General features: G+C 38.2%; 1 protein-coding gene across 1 annotated transcript in view; it reads right to left on the reverse strand.

Annotated features, from left to right (window-relative positions):
- The window catches only part of EIF4E (eukaryotic translation initiation factor 4E), a 46,971-nt gene extending 25,076 nt beyond the window's left edge, over positions 1-21,895 (reverse strand). The window contains exon 1 of the mRNA XM_045880710.3: positions 21,741-21,895. Within this exon, the coding sequence (XP_045736666.1) occupies positions 21,741-21,758 (18 nt within the window). The 5' untranslated portion in view covers positions 21,759-21,895. The remainder of the gene's footprint in view (positions 1-21,740) is intronic.
- Positions 21,896-22,290: the final 395 nt, after the last annotated feature.

Raw genomic sequence — 22,290 nt, forward strand, 5'->3', positions numbered from 1 at the left:
AAAATATCCTTCAGAACTGGATAAATACACAGATGCACACAAACAGACACAACCCCTTCTCCCCTAACACATACACACAGGTCCAAAACAAAAAGGAACAAACACCAAACGGAAAGTCTTCAGACTAGAGGGGGAAAAAAAAGAGCGCAGGTAGGAACATGAAAATGCAAAAAAGAATGAAAAGCACTGGAAAATGTAAATAGGTGGATCAATTTGTCAAAGACTATGAACAGTTTAAAAGAACAATATAATGATGTCTTACGGAGTTTAAAATAATAATGATGGTTCTAGCAAAGGATTAGGTATATATAAATTTGTAAGGCTAGGTATATAGCACATTCTTCCTCCAGAAGTTAAGTACTATAAATTCTCTTATTTATCTAAAGTAAAAGACAAGTAAAATTTACTCATAAGTTCCAAATCCTCAATACAAACCATACTTTCACATTTATTTAAACAGTTTATGTCAGCAGCACATAAAAACAATGAATTAATTATAGTCTGAATAATTATACGTTTCATGAGATCCAAAATATCACCTGCTAACTAACTCAGTATTTTACTTTCTTTTCGATTACTCAACTCTTTTCACAGTTAGGGGAATGATGACTTAGATGGTATCAAAAATCTCTGGACACATAGGAACTAAAAGCAGGTAGTAACTTAGGAAAAAGTACATTAAGTTCCTAGAATTTAAAAGTTTCGTTTGAATTAAAAGTCCTACCTTAACTAATGCTTTAGTCTTTACATTAAGAATTTACAATTTTGAATTTTTCTTATAACTAAAATTAAAATAACTACAACTTTAAATAAATGTGTGTGGATGTATAAAAATGTAAAACCTTTCAGCCTTCACTTTTAATATTATACAAATATGCTAGATGTTAAGACAAATACTCTAAAACACTCCAAAAAAATATTAAATAATCATCTTTCAGTATTTAAAACTTTTTTTTACGATTTTATTTCTTTGACAGAGACAGAGCAAAAGAGCACAAGCAGGGAAGGCAGCAGAGGGAGAGGGAGTAGCATGCTCCCGGCTGAGCAAGGAGTCTGACCTGGAGCTCAATCCCAGGACCCTGGGATCATGACCTGAGCCAAAAGCAGATGCTTAACCAACTGAGTCACCCAGGCACCCTCCCCCCTTTTTAAAAAGATTTTACAAAACTTTTTTTTAAAATATAAGCATAGACTGACATTTATTTAGCCTTTTAAGTTACCATCTGCAGTCTTAATAGTCTCATGTTCAAATTTTTTTTAAAGATTTTATTTATTTAGAGAGGGGGCTTACATGCCTGCGTGGAGGGGAGGGGCAGAGGGACAGAGAGCCTTAAACAGGGCTCACTCTCATGATCCTAAGATCACGACCTGAGCCAAAACCAAGAGTCAGACAATCAACTGACTGCACCACCCAGGCACCCCTCATGTTCAAATTTTTACCTTAAGAATTTCTCAAACTCTTTTAATAAAGAAACAATGGTTTTAATAGCCATTTCCAAGATAGAATATAAAAATACTCAAATACTCTACGAAAATACTCATTAACATGGCACAAACCAAATCTAATAAAAGTTAGAAATCACTTCATGATGGAATTTACTTATGAAAACATTAATATTAAAAACCACATATAAAAGGGCACATTAAAAAAGGAAAAGTCATATTTTCTTATTTAGGCCATATTTTGTTATGATCATCTACTTGTCTCACCAATTCATTCTTAATCAGCAGAAATTTAAACCAAAATCTAAACCAAAAATTTATTAATCATTCACCCTTTAAGTTGCTTGCAACTATATTGTAAATTATTGCAAAGAAATAAAAAAACTTGTTTGAGACTGTTGAGACATGCCTCTGTTAATTTCTTTCAACTTATTATTTAGTTATAAAACCTCTCAACTTTGATTCAAATAATCAAAATGCTTTTTAAAAAAAACTTAGATAAAACAAAAGAAAAAATATTATCAATGTAGGAGCTTATTTAAGACTTCCAGGCTAATTCTGTAAGGGTAGTCCTCTATGGGGAAAGTCCAATTCCTACACAAAGGTTTGAATCTATAGCAGACACAATGAGAAACGATGTCCAGAATGATGGCCATACTATATTAAATTCTTTGATCAAAAAATGATTTAAAAAATGATTTATAATTATGAGCATATGCCAAATCAGAAAAAATATAATTTATTTTTTAAAGAACTGGAACAAAACTGATTTCAGTTCACTCATCAGTTAAGCATAAACCTCATATAATTATAACAAATCTCCATATTATCCATTTTTTGTTCTAATTTACTAAGTACTTCTAATATAAACTGAATTTGAAAATAAAATTATCTTGGAATTTTATCTCCTCTTAAAATTATTTGGAAAGCTATCTGAGACTTAAGATTACCATGAAATAGGTATAGGAAGGCTATGTGTTATTTGTTAGCACCAACTTCACAAAATTCTCCCTGAAAACTCCACAGCAGGAGCTTTCATGGAATCTTTAACAACTGATTCAGTTATTTATTTTTAGTAAGATCATCAAAGTAGCAAGTAAAGCAAACAAGATTATTGTATGATCTGTATAAGAACTAAAAAATGTATTTTATAATGTCATTTTTATGGTTGCTTTATATATTGAGCAGACAATAAAAGTTTTAAATTTACATTCAATTTAAAAACAAAATTCTTTACTGCAAAGTTCCACAACATCCCTCTACCTACCCTCTAAGCTCCTCTGTAAGCAAATTTCATTGAGAATTACAACTTAAATATCCATATTTACCAGTGTTTCTGAATTTATTTATTTATTTTTAAGATTTTATTTATTGGGACGCCTGGGTGGCTCAGTCGGTTAAGCGTCTGCCTTCGGCTCAGGTCATGATCCCAGGGTCCTGGGATCGAGTCCCGCATCGGGCTCTCTGCTCCACGGGGAGCCTGCTTCTCCCTCTGCCTCTGTCTCTGTCTCTCATGAATAAATAAATAAAATCTTTAAAAAAAAAAAAAGGAAAAAAAAAAGATTTTATTTATTTATTTGACAGAGAGAGAAACAGCGAGAGAGGGAACACAAGCAGGGGGAGTGGGAGAGGGAGAAGCAGGCTTCCCGCGGAGCAGGGAGCCCAATGTGGGGCTCGATCCTAGGACTCTGGGATCATGACCTGAGCCGAAGGCAGACGCTTAACGACTGAGCCACCCAGGCGCCCCCACCAGTGTTTCTAAATTTAAAAATTATGCAAATAAAACACAAAAGGCTAGTTTAACAATTATACTCTCAAAGTAATCAAATACACTTTTTTCTTTCCAAGTTTTTATTTAAATTCTAGTTAACATACAGTGGAATATTAGTTTCAGGTATAGAATTTAGTGATTTAACACTCACATACAACACCCGGTGCTCATCCCAAGTGCACTCCTTAATCCCTATCACCTATTTAACCCATCCTCCCACCCACCTCCCCTCCAGTAATCCTGTTTGTTGTCTATAGTTAACAGTCTATTTCTTGGTTTGCCTTTTATTTAACTCCTGTGTTCATTTGTTTTGTTTTGTTTTTAAAGATTCTATTTATTTTTTGACAGAGAGACAGCGAGAGAGGGAACACAAGCAGGGGGAGTGGGGGAGGGAGAATCAGGCTTCCCGCTGAGCAAGGAGCCCAATGTGGGGCTAGATCCCAGGACTCTGGGATCATGACCTGAGCAGAAGGCAGATGCTGAACAACTGAGCCACCCAGGCGCCCGTTTTGTTTCTTAAATTCCCCATATGAGTGAAATCATATGGCATTTGTCTTTCTCTGACTTAGCTTATTTTGTTCCACATATGAGTGAAATCATATAGTATTTGTCCTTCTCTGACTTACTTAGCTTAGCATAATACTCTTTAGCTCCATCCATGTTGTTGCAAATGGCAAGATTTCATTCTTTTTGATGGCTGAGTAATATTTCTGTGTGTGTGTGTGTGTGTGTGTGTGTGTATACCACATCTTCTTTACCCATTTATCAGTTGACAGACACTTGGGCTCTTTCCATAATTTGGCTATTACTGATAATGCTGCTATAAACATCAGGGTGCATGTATCCTTCTGAATTAGTATTTTTGTATCCTTTGGGTAAATACCTAGTAGTGCAATTGCTGGATCATAGGGCACTTCTTTTTTTAACTTTCTGAGGAACCTCCATACTGTTCTCCAGAGTGGCTGCACCAGCTTGCATTCCCACCAACAGTGCAAGAGGGTTCCCCTTTCTCCGCATCCTCACCAACACCTGTTGTTTCCTGTGTTAATTTTAGTCTAAGTGAATTATCAAATACATTTTTAACCTAAAAGACAAACTACACTTGAAAAACTCTTGTATAACCTATTTCAGGTGGGTAGAATGGAGAGTACAAAGCAATGAGATGGTACCGGGTTTAACTAGAAGATGGTAAGGAATCAATGAGACTGAAAGAGAGGGATCATGAAGCCAAAGACAGACTAGAACGGTGGGCTGAAGGGAGACTGAAAGGCCTCAAGGGTCAAGCTAAAAGTATACCTTTCATTTTGTGAGCAATGGAAGCCATTCACTGACAGATCAAATTGATTAAATACTGATGACAAATAAGGGAATAGAAAAGACAACCAGTTTAAGTGCAAAATATTAAACATAGTTTTGGATTTGTGGAGTTTCAGATTCAAATAAAAATGTAGTCTTATAATTTAGTGGTCCCAGAGCTCAGTAACTGTCATAACAAGAGAAGAAAGTTGGGAAGAAAAAAAAAAAAAAAGTAGAGCAAGGGTGGGGCAAGTTCAACAATCAGCTGCAAAGAATCTCAGGCAGCTTTTGAACATTGCTACATCTCAGAATGCAGTAACATTCTGCAAAAACCAGCACATGTATCAAACACAATATTAACTTTGTTGGACAATCCTAGTATTATAAAGCTAAATACTTCCCAGATATAGTATCATTTCTCTAATCTGACTAAAGTTTAGATTCTTACTTCTAGCCATGTTCAAATCTACAGTGCTTAAATTCCAAAACCGTGGTATGCTTTTCCACGGTTGTGAACACCCAAGATTTTTCATTAACTCTCAACTCAAACACACTTACAAACTATCTCTTCTAGAAATAACATTAAGCCTTCCCCTCAGGAAACTCAATTAGTGTCCTCCATTACTTCACTCAACAAATATTACTACTAAGAACTTCCAGGGCGCCCCCCCCAACACACGTATAGCTTTAGGACATCACCTAAACCTTAATTTGAAGTAAGCAAAAAGCAACAGTTCACCTGGCACTAACACAGGTTTAAAGCAGTAACACAAAATGCAGTCCACAGATTTCTGCTGGTTATAACCTACAACCACGGTAGGTATAGAATGGAAAGTAAGGACTTAGAAAACTTTACAACAATCTGACAGTATTTTTGCACCTGTCGAAACTAGTAATAGCAAATGCAGGCTTACATTTTTGTGCCTTTTTTTTTTTTCACTTTTCTTTATCCTATTTTTATGATTTACAAAAACATTACATGAGAAATTGTTTAAAAGAAAATAAAAGGGGTGCCTGGCTGATTCAGTTGGTCTAGCATGTGACTTCATCTTGGGGCTGTAAGTTCGAGTCCCACATTGGGTGTAGAGATTACTTAAAAAAAAAAAAGTCTTTAAAAACAAGTAAGTAAATAAACAACCCGCTTTCCACCAGAATATGGGAGACACTGGTTTAGATCACATACTCTGGAGCCAGACTACCCAGGTTAGAATCCCAGCCCTGCCATTCACAGTTGTATAATTTCAGCCAAGTTTAACAGAGCACCGAATAATGGATAATAATATCCAATTTTCAATAGCACTTCCTTATATATACCCTCTTCCTTGCTTCACTGTTTTTTCAGTTGAGTTAGAAAAGACCATTTGTGGCCTTAAGAGAAATGTAAATGCTATTATGGCAAAGATAGTTGCAATTATCTCTACAAGTTACTCACCCCCCAACATTTCAGTAAACTGAAGGCACTACATACATTAAATAAAAATATGAAATAATGAGAAGAGTAAGCAAATAAGAACAGAAAAGAATGGTGCTTTATGACTTTTCAAATGGTAACATCCACCCTCCTCACATTTCATCCAAACTATGAGTTTTTACTAGATAGGTAACATTTACCAAGCAGTTACTATCAAATAATATGCTACATATTTTTATGTACATTATTTCAATATTTATATAATCTCAATATATTCAATCTTCACAATGCTGTGAAACTCTCTGGGTCTTTAAATTTAAGGGCTGGAAGTTAACGTGGCCTAGCTGTATTCTACATTTGAATCCAGAACTATCACTATCAGGATTCACAGCTAGGGATAACATATGTCCTGGTTTTACCTGTTTTATTGTTCCAGTGTATCGGTAGAATCTTCATTCACTCCCAGAAGTGCCCAGAGTTGGATAATAAATTATATAACGTTATCGAGGTACTCTTTCCAGGTCGCATAACCCTACAGTATGTACTATGCCTTGTGCCACAGCCTCAGACTCAATACCTTCACTATCTTGCAAATGTAAGCCACTGCCAATAAACTAGAAAAAAAGGCCATGAATGGTACACCTCACTCCCAACACACACACAAAATCCCACTATGAAAAAAAGCAAGTAAATGCCAATGATCAATTATAGTGAGTTTATATTATGTAAGACAGCATACTAAATGCCTATATGGTCAAATACCTCAGAAATACAGGGAAGTATAAATAAAATCCTCTCTTTATGGATACAAATAACTGGAAAGAGAATTCTATCATTTCATACAAGTAAGATGCGTAAACAGACCTCAAGATATATTACTCTTCCCTTTAGTCTCCAAACATTCAGTTCCCAGGTCTCTTTTTAGCAAACAATGCATTTCCCCCAGCACCCTCCATACGTAAATTAGTGTAATTAATTAACTAGTACATAAGAACAAGTAGTCTTACCACTTGCCTTGTAAGGAATAAAAAAACTGGTGTAAACACTGAAAATTACCACAAATAATTAAATCAATTGTTTTGATTGTTAAAGTAGTATCAGCTAATCTGGCATCACTCATCACAAAAGTGGGAGGCTGTGGATTTTGCAGGTCTTCTTCCTTGTCTGTAGTAAAGAATCAAAATAGTGACCTTCATGCTCTAAACTATAACACTGAAGTAGAAAAATAACATATGCAGATTTAGCAAAATACAACCCTTTTCTTAAAACACTGCTAAAATGGAGACATTTTTTTCATGTTTTTCATTCCTTTGCATAATAGTGACCATAATCAATGGTCACTAATCAATATACCCTGTATGTCAATTCTGATTCAAAAGACAGTACTTTTTAATATTCTTTTCAAATGATGTAAAATGGCATCTATACAACAAAAAAATACTGGAAGCTGAGGTACAGAAGGGAAGAGCTGTGATTTGTACAAATTGTGTCATATCTATAAGTACTGCAAAATTTAATAGCTGTTCGATCTATTTAAGGAACAATAACCTAATTACCTGACTAAAATTAATGACTAGCAACCACTACATTTTTCAGTGAACAGAGCTGATTAAGTTTGCTGCTCTATAGCTAAAAATGGTTATTTCTGGATAGACAGCAAGATAGACTTAACCACATTTCACTAATATTAAAAAAAAAAAATCCCTTCAGGCCACACTTGAATTTCTGACCTTATGGAATACAATTTTTAAAACTTGGATGCGTCTATCTTTAACTCTTTACTAAAAAGATCTGTAGGCATCTTGTTTCATTCGAAATCTGTCAACCAAATTACTCTCCACATCTTACATAGCTCAGAGGATCCCAAATTCAGAAAGGAAAATGTGATGATAGACGTAAGAAATGAAGATGTGTGATCTAGAATGATAACAAGGCTAATGATAAAATTTAAATATCAATACTACTTAAACCAAAGATTACCAAAATACTCGTATTTTATAACAACTAAGGAAATTTATAGAAGTTAAACATTATATACAAAATTAAAAAGTGCTCCAAATAACATTAAAGTGATGTTAGGACAAGCATTTTCACTGCACAAAATTACACTGGTTTCAGTAGCAAAGCAATTTCAATTATTCTTTAAAGCTTCATAATTAGAATTTGAAAGGCAAATATTTTGCCTACTGATTCTTTCTAAGTTTATTCCTTTTAAAATTATAACTAAAATTTAATGACACTGATTGAAATCTTTACAGTCCCAAACAAGTAAGCAGCTGCTTTTTTTTTTACAGCTGAATTTTCTAAATTCTACATGTTTTTTCAAAGTTCTACAATGTTAAAAGTTAAAGATTAAAATTGTGATATAAACTATAGTTTCTTTAAAAGTAATCTCCACACCCAATGTGGGGCTCAAACTCATGACTCCGAGATCAAGAATCGTATGCTCTACCAACTGAGCCAGCCAGGCACCCCAAAACAATAATTTTAATAAGAAAATTAGAGTTGTCCTTTCATATTTCAAATATTTAAATTATCTTCCGAAAGAAATCAACCTGTATTTCTTTAAAAAATTAGAAAACTAGGGACAGTCAGTTTCAAATGTCCCCAGGTTTATAGAGTAGATCATATCCCGCTTAAGTTAATGAAATACAAGCTTCCAAATATAAAAAGAGCTATGTTCTTTAACTCAGTAATTATACTTCTAAGAGATTTCTTTAAAAAAAAGTACCAGGACACTAACAGTTTTGTGTATTTTATGTTAGTAAATAAAAAGTACAGTCAACATATATCAAAAGATACAACCAAAAAATAAAATATATTATGGCATTCACAATATAGGCACTAAATGTGATGCTTAGAAAACTGTACAAACAGGGAGGACTTTACTTTTCTGGTGGAGGGGAGGCATTTTTTAAGAAGTCCTAAATAAACTATGGTACATCCACACAATGCAATACTGTTCTGCACAAAAAGAAATGAGCTATCAAACCGTGAAAAGACATGGAGGAATGATAAATGTATATCACCAAGTGAAAGAAGTCAATCTGAAAAAACCACATGCTGTACAATTCCAACTATATGACATTCTGGAAAAGGCAGTAAACATGGGGGTAGTAAAAAGATTAGTGGTTGCCGGGGTTAGAAAGGAGGGATAAATAAGCAGAAAAGAGAGGATTTTAGGCAGTGAAACTCCTTCTGTATGATCCTACAATGTGGTAAATACATGTCATCATTTATTTGTCCAAACCCAAAGACTGTACAACACCAAGAGTGAACCCTAATGTAAACTAGAGACTTGAGATGACGATGATGTGTCAGTGTAGGTTCATTTGGTATAACAAATGTTCCACTCTGGTATGGGATGTTGATAGTGCGGAGGTGAGGAGGGGCGCGGCGCACCTGTTCATACAGGAACAGGAAGTATACCAGAACCCTATCTTTCTCTCAATTTTGTAGTGAATCTAAAACTGCTCTAAAAAATACTCTTATAAAAGCAGAAGAGGGGGCGCCCGGGTGGCTCAGTCGTTGGGTGTCTGCCTTCGGCTCGGGTCATGGTCCCAGGGTCCTGGGATCGAGCCCCGCATCGGGCTCTCTGCTCTGCGGGAGGCCTGCTTCTCCCTCTCTCACTCCCCTTGCTTGTGTTCCCTCTCTCGCTGTGTCTCTCTCTGTCAAATAAATAACTAAAATCCGTAAAATAAATAAATAAATAAAATAATAAAAGCAAAAGAGACGTCTAGGTGGCGCAGTCGGTTAAGCCTCCAACTCTTGGTTTCAGCTCAGATCAGGATCTCAGGGTCCTGAGATGGAGCCCCACATCGGGCTCTGGGCTCAGTGTGGAGTCTGCTTGAGATTCCCTCTCTCCCTCTGCCCTTCCCGTTCATATGCCCACTCTTTCTCTCCCTCCCTCCCTCATATGTAAATAAATAAATGGAAAAGAGGTATGTATAAATGAATGAATGAATGAATGAATGAATAAGAAAAGAGGTACAAAGAAGAGATGAGGTAAGAATAAAAGAGTCCACAAACAAGTAAACCAAAATATTACCAAGGAAAACCTAGTTGTTGGGATTATAGATGACTTTTATTTTCTTCACACAGATCTAAATGTTCCATATTTATTACAACAAAATTATACTGAAACCAAATATACACTTGAGTCTACCGGACTGAGCTGTCTGTTTCAGTGATCTGTCAGTCCCATTTACACCAATACCACATTTTTAAAAATTAACTGTTCAATATTTTTTTTCTCATTGTAGGGCAAGTTCTCCATTCCCCTTTTCTTCTTCAAAAATTTACTGCCAATTCTCATTTATTTATTCTTTCAAATAAACTTTACAATCATTTTATAAAACAGGAGCTTGCAAACTTTTTCTATAAGGGGTCAGAGAGTAAATATTTTAGGCTGGTGATCTTTGTCACTTATTATCTGCTTTATTTTACAACCCTTTGAAATACAAAACACATTCTTAGCTAGCAGGCCACACAAGAACAGACCTAAGGCCAGTTTGTGGACCTCAGCATATAGTTCCCCATCCCACTGCAAAGATTTTGGCATTTTGATCCAATACATACTGAATTAATTCAGGAAAAATTAACATCTTCCCAATATCAAATCTTTCCCCAAAGCAAATTATGACTTTGTTTACTAAAGCCCTTCATTGTATTCCTCAGCAGAATTGTAGAGCTTTCATTTATGAATCCTGCAAATTACTTACTAGGTTTGTAATTTCTGGGCACCTGAAGGCACTGGTACCTGGGTACAGGAAAGCAGCAAATTACTTGCTAGGTTTATTATTCCTGGCATTTTTTGCCTAGTTACAGAAAAACTGTAATACTGTATTCTATGATCAGAATGAAACAATGTTACTTTTTAAATATCATGCTAAGTGTTACTTCTTTACTTTTTTTGCTATTCAGTAATTCAGTAACTTTAAGCTCAAAGGAGAGCCGGGTTAAGCACTCAGAAGTGTCTAGCACATGATAGTACAGTACTCAAATGTTTGAATAAGTGAAAGATTTTAATTTTGTTCCTTCTCAAAATCCCACTAAAACGATAATAGAGATTTTTTTCTAAGTCCACAATTATGGGAACAGCAAAGAAAAAAAGAAAAGAGCTGGAACAGAGATGGACAAGTGGTCCCTAATCAATATACACAGATAGATCCTAAAAGTCTCAAAAACTGGCAGCACCTTTAGAACTGAGAGTGAAAGGAGGTAAATTAAAGAGAATATGGTGACAGCTATTGAAAAATAACTAGATCCCTCAATTTCCTCCCTCTACCTTCACAGGAATGCTGCCATGAGTTCAAAAATAAAAAAGAAAATAAGCAACTTGGAGGGAAGAGGCAGGGAAAAGAAAATGCCTTCAAAAATATGTAGCTCTCTATATATCCTCAAAAGGTTAAAATGTGGGGTGCCTGGGTGGCTCAGTTGTTAAGCGTCTGCCTTCGGCTCAGGTCATGATTCCAGGGTCTTGGGATTGAGCCGAGCCCCGCATCAGGCTCCCTGCTCCGCGGGAAGCCTGCTTCTCCCTCTCCCACTCCCCCTGCTTGTGTTCCCTCTCTTGCTGTGTCTCTCTCTGTCAAATAAATAAATAAAATCTTAAAAAAAAAAGGGTTAAAATGTTGCATCACAATTATAGGAAGTTATAAAGTGAACACAGAGAAGAGAAGTGTCCTGGAAATTAAAATTATGACAGAAAGGCTTGAAAATAAAATTTCCCAGAAAAGACAGAAAATGAAAACAAGATTTAAACTTAAAAAAAAAAAAAAAAATCAGAGACCCATGCTAGGAGATCCAGTATCTCAATAACTGTTTCAAAGAGGGGAAAATCACAAATAAATCTATAAAGTGATGAATAGGAGTTGCCACGTTAAAAAAATGCAATGAGTACCTAGCCCAGTGGAGCATGTCATTGTGAAATGGGGACAAAAAAATTTCTCGGTTGAAAAAGAACTGGTCACACAAAGAAAAGAAGAGAAAAGAAAAGAAAAAAGAAGTCATTAGACTATCTGACTGAACAGCCATAACAGAAGATGACCTGAAATAAGGACTTTAAAATTCCAAAGAAAAGAATTCTACACCCAGCCAAACTACAGATATGACATTGTTTAAGAGGCAAGGTCTCAAAAATCTTTAACTCTCATGTATCTTTTCTCAAAATATTACTGGAGATGTGATCTACTGAAATGAAACAAGAAACCAAGTAAGACAACAAGGGACACCAAGAAGTCAGATGAGAGGGAATCACGAGCACAGTCAAAGACAAGTGTGCACCAGATATAGAGAGCAACATCCAGATTGGACCAATGTGATTCTTCATCTGATGGCTATAATGCTCAAGATGCTTATTATTCTACCCTCAAAAAAAAACAAAACACTGATTGCCATGGTTTGTCTGGCCCAGACTTTTATCTTTACTTAACTCAGCTTAACCCTGTGTTAACAAAGCTCCTTTTCTCTCCTTTGTGCCCTTCCTCCTCAAACAGCTACAAATTTCACACCAAATGAGTTCAGCTTTAACCCACACTTAAAACAACACACAAAGACACAAAGCATCTTACTACCACAAACCACTCTCCTAACTAAAAGTTCTTTGCCTGGCCCACACCATAACCTGCCAGATAACAACTGTGGAGTCCTATGTTTCCCAGAACATGTTCATGATCTTGCCCACTGGTTTCCCCAAGTGGGGCTTTAGTAGAGATTCGAGGAAGCTGAAGCCATCATAAAGACACGATGATGGCTTAGGTGATGAGTACAAAGGTCATCAATTTATTACTCTAAAACTTATGCACATGTGTATCTTTTATGTTTTTTACATATAAATTTTTCACAATTAGAAAGAGGTGTAGTTCTAAAAAAAATTATAGCCTGATAGCCAACTATAGTCACAAAGTGTTTTATCTAACCAGTAGTTTCTAAATTTTCAATTTACTGGCAAAACATTTACCTTTTAGCTATACTACCTCATGTATGGAATATTAGAAGGCTATTCACCATAAACTGAATTAGCAAATGGTTGGAATAACCCAAATGTATAGAAATACAATATAGAAATAACTATGTTAAAGACCAAACCGTGCAATACATACCAACAAAAAAAAGTGAAAGGTTTATGTGCTAATGTGCAATGCTCTAAAACACCTATTATTAAGTGAAAAACATAATGTGCCAGATTAATGTATACAGTTGACTTAACATTTTTTTAAAATGTTAGTCCTTGTTGCCTATATATATAAATCTCTATGGAAAGAAGTGACAATACTGGTTGTCTCTAGAAGTGATCTACCTGAATGGGATCAGCCTGAGATACAGACTTCACTACATAGTCTTTTGTACAAAATCTGATTTTCAAACAACATAAAGTACTGCCTACTCACAAATTTTTTTTAAACAGCACAAAAAAGGCTATAGGACAATTCTAATTATCCATACAAGAGCAAATAATTGCCTTTGAAATGCATGTTTACACCAGATAGGTCCAGATTCTACAGCTACACTGTCCAATTTGGTAGCCACTAGCAACATATGAAATTAAATTTCAATTAATTAAAATGACATTTAAATTAAATGAAGTTTAAAATTCACTTCCTTGGTTCAATCAGTCACAATTCAAGTGCTCAAAAGCCATGTGGGGCTAGTGGCTACTGTATTGAAAGCACAAATGTAGAACATTTCCACCATCACAGAAAGTTCTCTTGTACAGCCCTTATCTAAAAGAATCCTCAAACTGGTTAACAGTATGGATGCATTGGAAAAGGGAACTAGATGGCTGCAAAAGATAGATAGGAAATAGGTTTTTCACAATAAAAAGACAGGACTGGGGCGCCTATGTGGCTTAGTCAGTTGAGCATCCAACTCCTGGTTTCTTGGTTTCAGCTCAGGTCGTGATCTCATGGTCATGGCACTCAGCAGGTAGTCTGCTTTGAGATTCTCTCTCCCTCTGCCCCTCTTGCTCATGGGCTCGCTAGCATGCACTCTCTCTCCCCACAAAATAAATAGATAAATCTTAAAAAAAAAAAAAGACAGGACTGAGCCTGTGCCAGGCAGCATCCTTAAGGCAGCATCCTTAATGCTGCATGTTAACTCAGTTAATCCTTACTATACTTCAATGTAATTAGCTTCTTTTGTAATCCTAAGTATTTTACTTAATGCATTTAAAAACATTATTCTGACAATGGGGCCATAGACTTCACCGCTAAAGGGATCTATTTGAATTTTGGACCATGAGCATGTATTACTAATTCAAGAAAAAAGTTATTAAAAAAAAATAAATAAAAGCTAAATGGTAATTATTTATAAACCAAAATCCAAAAGAGATTTTACAATCCTGAACATTATTAAAAAATACAGCGTACAAGTTCAAATGAATGAATAAAAAAAAAAGAGAAAAACCTGTATTGCTCCATGCCACAGCCCATAAGTCATTTGGTATATCTTTTCAAAGACAGGCATTTTTTTTAAATGTTTATTTGAGAGAGAGAGGGTGTGCGCATGCGTGGGGGAAGGGGCAGAGGGAGCGAGAGCAGCAGACCTCCCACTGAGCATGGAGCCTGACCCTGGGCTCAAGCCAGGACCCTGAGATCACGACCTGAGCCAAAATCAAAAGTCTGCTGCTTAACCAACTGAGCCACCCAGGTGCCCCTTCAAAGACAGGGCTTTATATTTAATTTATTTGTGCATAATGATGATCTATCCAGCAATTTTTATGCTTAAGGTAGGAGTTTTACTGAAGATAAGGAGTTAAGGCTTTTTAGTCTTGAATTTCAGTTTCTTTTTTTGAACAGAATAGTAACACAGCTTGCGGCCAAGGCCTGGGTTTGAGTTCTAAGCTTGGCAGGAAAAAAAAATTACTTGAAATATGAATTTCCCACCTATTATTTATCTCAAAATATTAAGAGAATTAGGGAAAACTACAAGAAAAATATGTGTTTCATCTTTCCATTAAAATATTACATTTTCGGGGCGCCTGGGTGGCTCAGTTGGTTAAGCGACTGCCTTCGGCTCAGGTCATGATCCTGGAGTCCCGGGATCGAGTCCCGCATCGGGCTCCCTGCTCAGCAGGGAGTCTGCTTCTCCCTCTGACCCTCGCCCCTCTCACGCTCTCTCTCTATCTCATTCTCTCTCAAATAAAAAAATAAAAAAAAAAAATCTTTAAAAAAAAAAAATATTACATTTTCTTTCCTTAGTTAATACTTGGAAGTTATCAGACTTTGTAACTGCATAAGCTGTTGCCCTAAGAGGACTATGTAAAACCCCATAAAAATTCTTCATAAGAACACTAACATAGGACGCCTGGGTGGCTCAGTCAGTTAAGTGTCCGACCCTTGATTGCAGCTCAGGTCAAGATCTCAGGGTCCTGGGATCAATCCCACATCAGGTCCCATGCTTAGCACAGAGTCTGCTTAGCAGAGATTCTCTCTCCCTCGCCCTCTGCCCCTGCCCCAACTTGCGCTATCTCCCTCTAAATAAATAAAATCTTAAAAAAATATCCACACTGACATTAGTTCACATAAATATAAAAATCTTATTAACTGTCACTATAATAAGCAGAGCACATTTTTTTTTTTAAAGATTTTATTTATTTATTTGACAGAGAGAGACACAGCGAGAGAGGGAACACAAGCAGGGGGAATGGGAGAGGGAGAAGCAGGCTTCCCGCGGAGCAGAGAGCCCCATGTGGGGCTCAATCCCAGGACTCCGGGATCATGACCTGAGCCGAAGGCAGACGCTTAACGACTGAGCCACCCAGGCGCCCCACAGATTATAATTTCTGTACAGCATTTTTTAGTAACAAGTTTAGAACATATATCTAAAAACATGCAAATATATGTTTTAGCTCTAACAACTACTGCAAAGCCTTGAGTTTCAGAGAAATGGTCTTACTACTATCTTCCTCAAACAATTGAGCTTTTAAGACTAGCAACATTAGGGGTGCCTGGGTGCCTCAGCTGGTTAAGCGACTGACTCCTGATTTAGTCTCAGGTCGTGATCTCATGAGATCAAGCCCGGTCTGGCTCCGTGCTCAGTGGGGAGTCGGCTTGAGATTCCCTCTCCCTCTCCTCCCACCCATCCCCCACATGCACTCATGCGCCCGAAAAAAAAGAAAAATAAGACTAGCAATATTATACTGAAACTTTTTCAAAACAACTGCTAAACTCTTAGACCTTTCACCAAAATTACTAACAGTACAAAGGTAGTTATGAATAAATTCCATAATCACAAATTTTTAAAAACTTACTGCACTGTTTTTACTAGGAAAATATTTTAATTGGCAAATCATTTGATTTGACAAGGTCCAAAAATCAAATGAGAAGGGGGAGAAGGGAAGTGACCATTTGCTTTCTTCAGAAATCTATCCAAAATGTTCTGGACCAGTTTCTAAAATATAACCTTATGTGTAACAACGCGTTTAGTCCTTGAATTTAGACACCACAGTGCTATTTTCTTACTGTACTTTGGTTATCAGTTATCAAACACTGTAGTAGAAAAGAGCCTAAAATGTCCACACATTTTCTTTTAGAGCTGCAGTAAAATACCTAGTAAGTTTATCAAATTAATCTCCCCAAATCCCATAAGGAAAACACATTACATGGCTATTGGAAAGACGGTGTCATGGTTAAGAACACATCCTCTGGAATTTGGCTGCTTTAGTTTGAACTCCACCCCACCATTTACTAGCTGTGTGATCTTGAGCACGTTAGTCACACGGTTACTTAATCTCTTTGTGCCTTGGTTTCCTCATCTGAATGAAGGATAATAGTATCTACCTCATAGGGCCGCTGTAGGATTAAATAAATTAATATATGTAAAGTACTTAATGTAGTGCCTGACATACATACATGCTATATGTTAATTAGTAAGAAAGATCTGCCTACATTAAAAATCACTGTTACAAATAGGTTGTGATTAAAGGTCATTTGTTTTAAAGATTTATTTATTTGACAGAGAAACAGAGCCAGAGAGCACAGCGGGGGGGGGGGGGGGGAGGATGGCAAAGGGAGGAGGAGGAGCAGGCAGGGGGCCCCAGGCAGGGCTCGATCCCAGGACCCCAGGACCATGACCTGAGCCGAAGCAGACGCTTAACCACCTGAGCCACCCAGGCGCCCCTTAAAGGTCATTTTTAGGGCAGCTGCTTAGAACTCTAAATCCATATCCCTGGAAATTCAATGCTGGTTAGATTTGTCCTAATGCCACTGAAACTTACTGAACAATGTGACAATATTACAGCTTCCCATTGTTTCTGTGGAATAATGTATCAAAAGTTCCAACTGGAGGGAAAAAAACACTTACTTTCTGACCACATATCTGAAAGTCAAAAGTGATCCTTTCTTTTTTCTCCAGACACAAACAGGAACTTTTGAAGGAACACTAGTGATTTTTATGATAGGGATAGGAGTGGGAAGAGTATCTGAGGATTGTAGAGCATAAGCTTTGCATTTCTTGCCAACGACTAAGGATTGATAATCAAAAAGCAGCTATGTGAATTTCTTATCAAAGAGAGAAAAAGATGAGTATACATGAGTATGCATGAATACACCTGCATGCAACACACTCATGGACTATTAACTTGGTATACCTAGTTTTTCATAACGGACAAACTGTCATCTCTGAATACTGAATTTGAAAATCAAAATCACTGTAAGATATCTTATTCCCATTTTCTCAGCTAGACTTAGAAATTTCAGCCAGGGTGACACAGATATTAAAATTAGACTATACCCCATGCTCTTTCCCACTTCTCTAATAAGTCTCTATAACATAGATGAAAAAACTCATAGGTACCAGAAGAGCAAGAAAATTTCCAGCAGTAGCAGAGAAGGAAAAGTAATTACCATTGCTAAAATAACCATTTCACAAGTTCCTTGTTACAACCAGGTACTCTACATTTTTAACCTGATATAAATTAAACAACGTATTTTAAGTATTGCCTAGAATTTGCTGTCCAAATTGGATTAAGCTTACCTAATTCATTTACTACTATATTCTCTGCAACTTCAGTGTATAAACTAGGACTGCTTTCTAAATTGGATTTCTGAGGGGCGCCTGGGTGGCTCAGTCGTTAAGCGTCTGCCTTCGGCTCAGGTCATGATCCCAGGGTCCTGGGATCGAGCCCCGCATCGGGCTCCCTGCTCGGCGGGAAGCCTGCTTCTCCCTCTCTCACTTCCCCTGCTTGTGTTCCCTCTCTTGCTATGTCTCTGTCTAATAAATAAATAAAATCTTAAAATAAATAAATAAATTGGATTTCTGAGTTAAATGATTATGCACAGTATTAATTCAGAGTATGAAATGAAATGAAACTTGAAAATATAAACACCAGAACCAAATTTATTTGGTTTATCAATGAACTCTGATACATGTACTGGGTTCTTTCATTAAGGCAAAAACATAATATTAATTTGCAAGGTGTGCTTGTCAATCAACAGTCTTTGATTAAACAAAAACCTGAATTATATACAACATATTTGTCCATATATACGTAAGCCTTATTCACTTTTAATAAGCTCTTTGCAGTACAAAACATGTTTCTAAAGGGTAAAAATGGAAACACCGACTGTCCAAGTTGATTCCAGTAAGCAATTAATGTAGCTTTAAAAATCCAAGAAATACAGGGCACCTGGGTGGCTCAGTTGGTTAAGCGACTGCCTTCGGCTCAGGTCATGATCCCAGGGTCCTGGGATCGAGTCCCGCATCAGGCTCCCTGCTCTGCGGGGAGCCTGCTTCTCCCTCTCCCACTCCCCCTACTTGTGTCCCCTCTCTCGCTGTGTCTCTCTCTGTCAAATAAATAAATAAAATCTTTAAAAAAAAAAAAACCCAAGAAATACAATGTAAAAACAAATAAAACTGTATACCTTCAGTTTAAACAAACAAAAAACCTCTTACCTTAAAAAGAACTACAAGTCAAAAACAGCCCAATAATGAAGAATGCAGAATGAAGATAAAGTTACAAAGAAATGTTTTGCCACTGGAAGCAAGGTGGCCTGGGGAAACTGCCTCCCCATCTTCACTACTAATATTAAGTCTAATTTTGATCTAGCCACAAAGGATAATTTTGACCTAGCCACAGTTCAAATGCCAAGAGAATAACAGAAAAGCACTGTTTATCCCAATGGTCAAAATTTGCCATATTACCTATAAAGAGGTAAAATGCTTCCTTTAATTTTCCCTATCAAGCTTCTCAACAAATTTAGTATTTGTAAGCCACATCTTAATGTAACTGATCTCTTACACACACTTGAAAAAAATCAAATATCAAACTGAAAATGACTGATATTTTATGTAATTTCCATAGATAAAAATTCCCCAAATACCTATGAAAGGTGGGACAATCAGGAAAAGCCATGATTCTTTAAGTGCTTATGATTATGCCCTACAGAAGAGCAATAAGGAAACTCACAAGCTAGCTGAAATAGCAATGAACAGATACAATGGTTTCTGTAGGCTTCAGTAGGAATATCTCAACTACAATCAATACTAATCAGCTGCTGTTTAAAAAATTAAAAAAAAAAAAAAACCACCTCCCAGTATTTAAAATAGTCAAAGAATTCTAAAAGACTAACCTGTGAAAAGGGTGCATTGAAAGTGCAAAAAATTTGCCATTCTCACTAGAAATGAACACGTCAATGTATTTTACATACATCCTCAAAACTACTACTGGCCTTCCACTTTCACACACTTTTAGGTTCCCTACTACCCAAATTTAAATGCTGTATCCAACTTTCCCTGGGTCAGCACTAGAATGAATACTATACTGTATCACCCACCACATCACTGGGAATTAAGCTCCTTAAGAGTTTATGTTGAACAAGGTACAGAATCACATTTTGTATAACTTTGTATCCTAAAGAACATTTGATATAACCTCCTAAACATAACAGAGGCTATAAATATTTACTGACTCAAAATAGTCCAACACTTTGTAGTTCTGTTCTGTGCGGTTGAAAGAAAATTGCATAGCTTTACAAAATCCAAAGGACCTAAATGTTACTGAAACTTCACAGAATACATCATTATTTCGCAGCTTAGAGGTTTTAGCCTTGCCCCTATTACCCGCTGTAATGCTTTTTAATGATACTGGTACAGTAGGGAGGAGAGCAGATCCAGTAAAAAGTTGACATGGGAACTTGTTAAAAGGGAGTATTTTCATATTCATCCTTTACCCTTTTATTTATGTAACATTAATGTTCTAAAGTCAGTTAACTGTATCAGCAAATTAAGAGACAGTTTTGCTGAACATAAATGAAAACTGACACCAATAAAAAACAAGTAACCAAAGAGAAGAGCTGCCTTAAATTCCGGCAACAAGGTAGGATAGTTCACACCAATGTAATGAAAAATAAGTCTTTTTGTAGTCTATAAACCGTCCATAACTAATTTTTGAGCTAGCTATAAAGGTCTCTAAAAAGTTAAAACAAATCGGTTAAGTCATAATCAAAATCACAAACTATCATTAAAGATACACAAAAATATCTCGCAACCAAGGTCTAGAATTGGTTCCAAGGTCTTCAGTTGTTAAAATACTCCATTATGCCTCTAAAACAATTTCACTTAGATGAGACATTCCTAAAACAGCAACACAGGCCTGTAAGTTTCAGTGAGCCAGTGCCGGCAAAACCAAACTATGACAAAGATATCCTCTCCTTTGGGCGGTAACTACCAAATTACTGTTCTGGGATCGGCTTGCTTCAACTAAGTTTAAGATGGTGCCTAAACTGAAAAGAAAGAGGCAGAACGCGTAAAGGAAAAATAAATAGAAAACTAATTTTAAAAGTTAAGTTCCTATTTCCAGTAAACTGTGTCTTAGAAATCTTTCAGACGATAAACGCGCCGAAGAGCAGATGGATCAAGACCCATCCGCATTCTCTTGAGACGTGCGCACTGCGCGGAAAAGGATGAATGAATGGAAGACAGGCGCGTGTGAAATGCAGCAGGTCCGGCCGGCAACCAGACCAGCAGCAGCGATCAGTAGGCCTCGCTCCTCCCCCTTCCCTCCTCCATGACAGCCCAATATCAAGCATGGAGGGGAGAGGACAATGTGATCCCCCTTTCTCACCACCACCACCCTTCATCCTACTCTGAGAGCTCTACCGCGCAACACGAGGTTCTCCTCCCCACCCCAAACCTTTCTCGCCTCCCCTGCCGCCAACCCCGGCAACTCTCGGGCGCGCTGGAGAAACATGCGCTTGCCCCTCTCGGCTCCCCTCGGCGAGGTCGAAGCTTCTCGCGTACCGCGGCACCACTCTCGCCCAACCCACCCTCCGGCAACGCGCGCCCACCGGCTCCCTGGCCCACCGGTCTAAAGAAGACCCGCGCGCGCCTCGCACACGAACCCCTAGGCTGGAGCTCGGGAGGGAAGCAGGGACGGAAAAGCTACCCCGGGGCTCCCTCCTCCAACTCGTTCCAGGCCGGCTCGCCGCCCACCCTCCCTGCGGATCCCGGCGCCCCCTCGGAGCCAGTCCTGCGCCCTTCTATCCCGAAGACACAAACCCCACACACCAAGCCCAGGGCCCCGATCACCCTCCACCCTAGCAGACCACCTCGCGGATACGCAGGAGGCGCCGTGCCGCCCCTCCCCCACCCCCTTCCCCCAGCTCTCGGGCCCCCACCAGAACGTGTGCGCTACACGCCGCCGCGGCCAGCCTCCGGGGCGCCCCCAGTTGCCCGCGGAGAGGTCAGGCCCAAGAAGAGGGGGAGGGGGCAGCAAGGAAGGGGTAGCGTGCGCGCCGGGAACGCCGTCCCGCGGGGTCCTCCAGTCCGAAGGGAGACGGAGCGCGGGGACCGATGGGGGTGGGGGCCAAAGGCAATACTCACCGGTTCCACAGTCGCCATCTTAGATCGATCTGATCGCACAACCGCTCCTGAAGGGGGGGTGAGAGGAAAAAAAAGAGATTCAAACCGGATTGGCCGGCTACTGTCCACGTGACGGACGTGTCCGTTTGGCCCCGGCGGCGCCTGCGCAAGACTGCGGCTGCGTGGGTAACAAGAGGCTTCTGGGAAGTGGAGTCTCTCTCTCGCTCAGTGTCTCTCTCCCTCTCTCTTTTTTTAAGGGCAAAGAAGTTAAAAAAAAAAAAAAAAAAAAGACTGGTCGCGTGGTTGGTGGGTAGGGTGCGCAGTTCTCGGCGGCGGACCCTAGCGTGCCGGACGGTGGTTTTCAGTCCCGCGCTCTTCCGCCTGGTTAGCTGCTGTTGCGTTTACTGCCAGGCATGCCTGCTGCGCCCTTTGTTGCCCTGTCCTCCCATCTTCCCCGGAAAGTTGGGAACTGCAGGCTCAGCACGCACAATGAGGCTTCATTTGCTTAGTTGAGGTCCTAGGGCAAGTTGTCTGTTTATTTAAATTTTGTTTGACTTCCCACCATTTTCTC

This window comes from Mirounga angustirostris, unplaced genomic scaffold, assembly GCF_029215605.1.
Source record: "Mirounga angustirostris isolate CCGP_5_RB_7025 unplaced genomic scaffold, mMirAng1.0.hap1 SCAF_2, whole genome shotgun sequence".
NCBI classification, from domain to species: Eukaryota; Metazoa; Chordata; class Mammalia; order Carnivora; family Phocidae; genus Mirounga; species Mirounga angustirostris.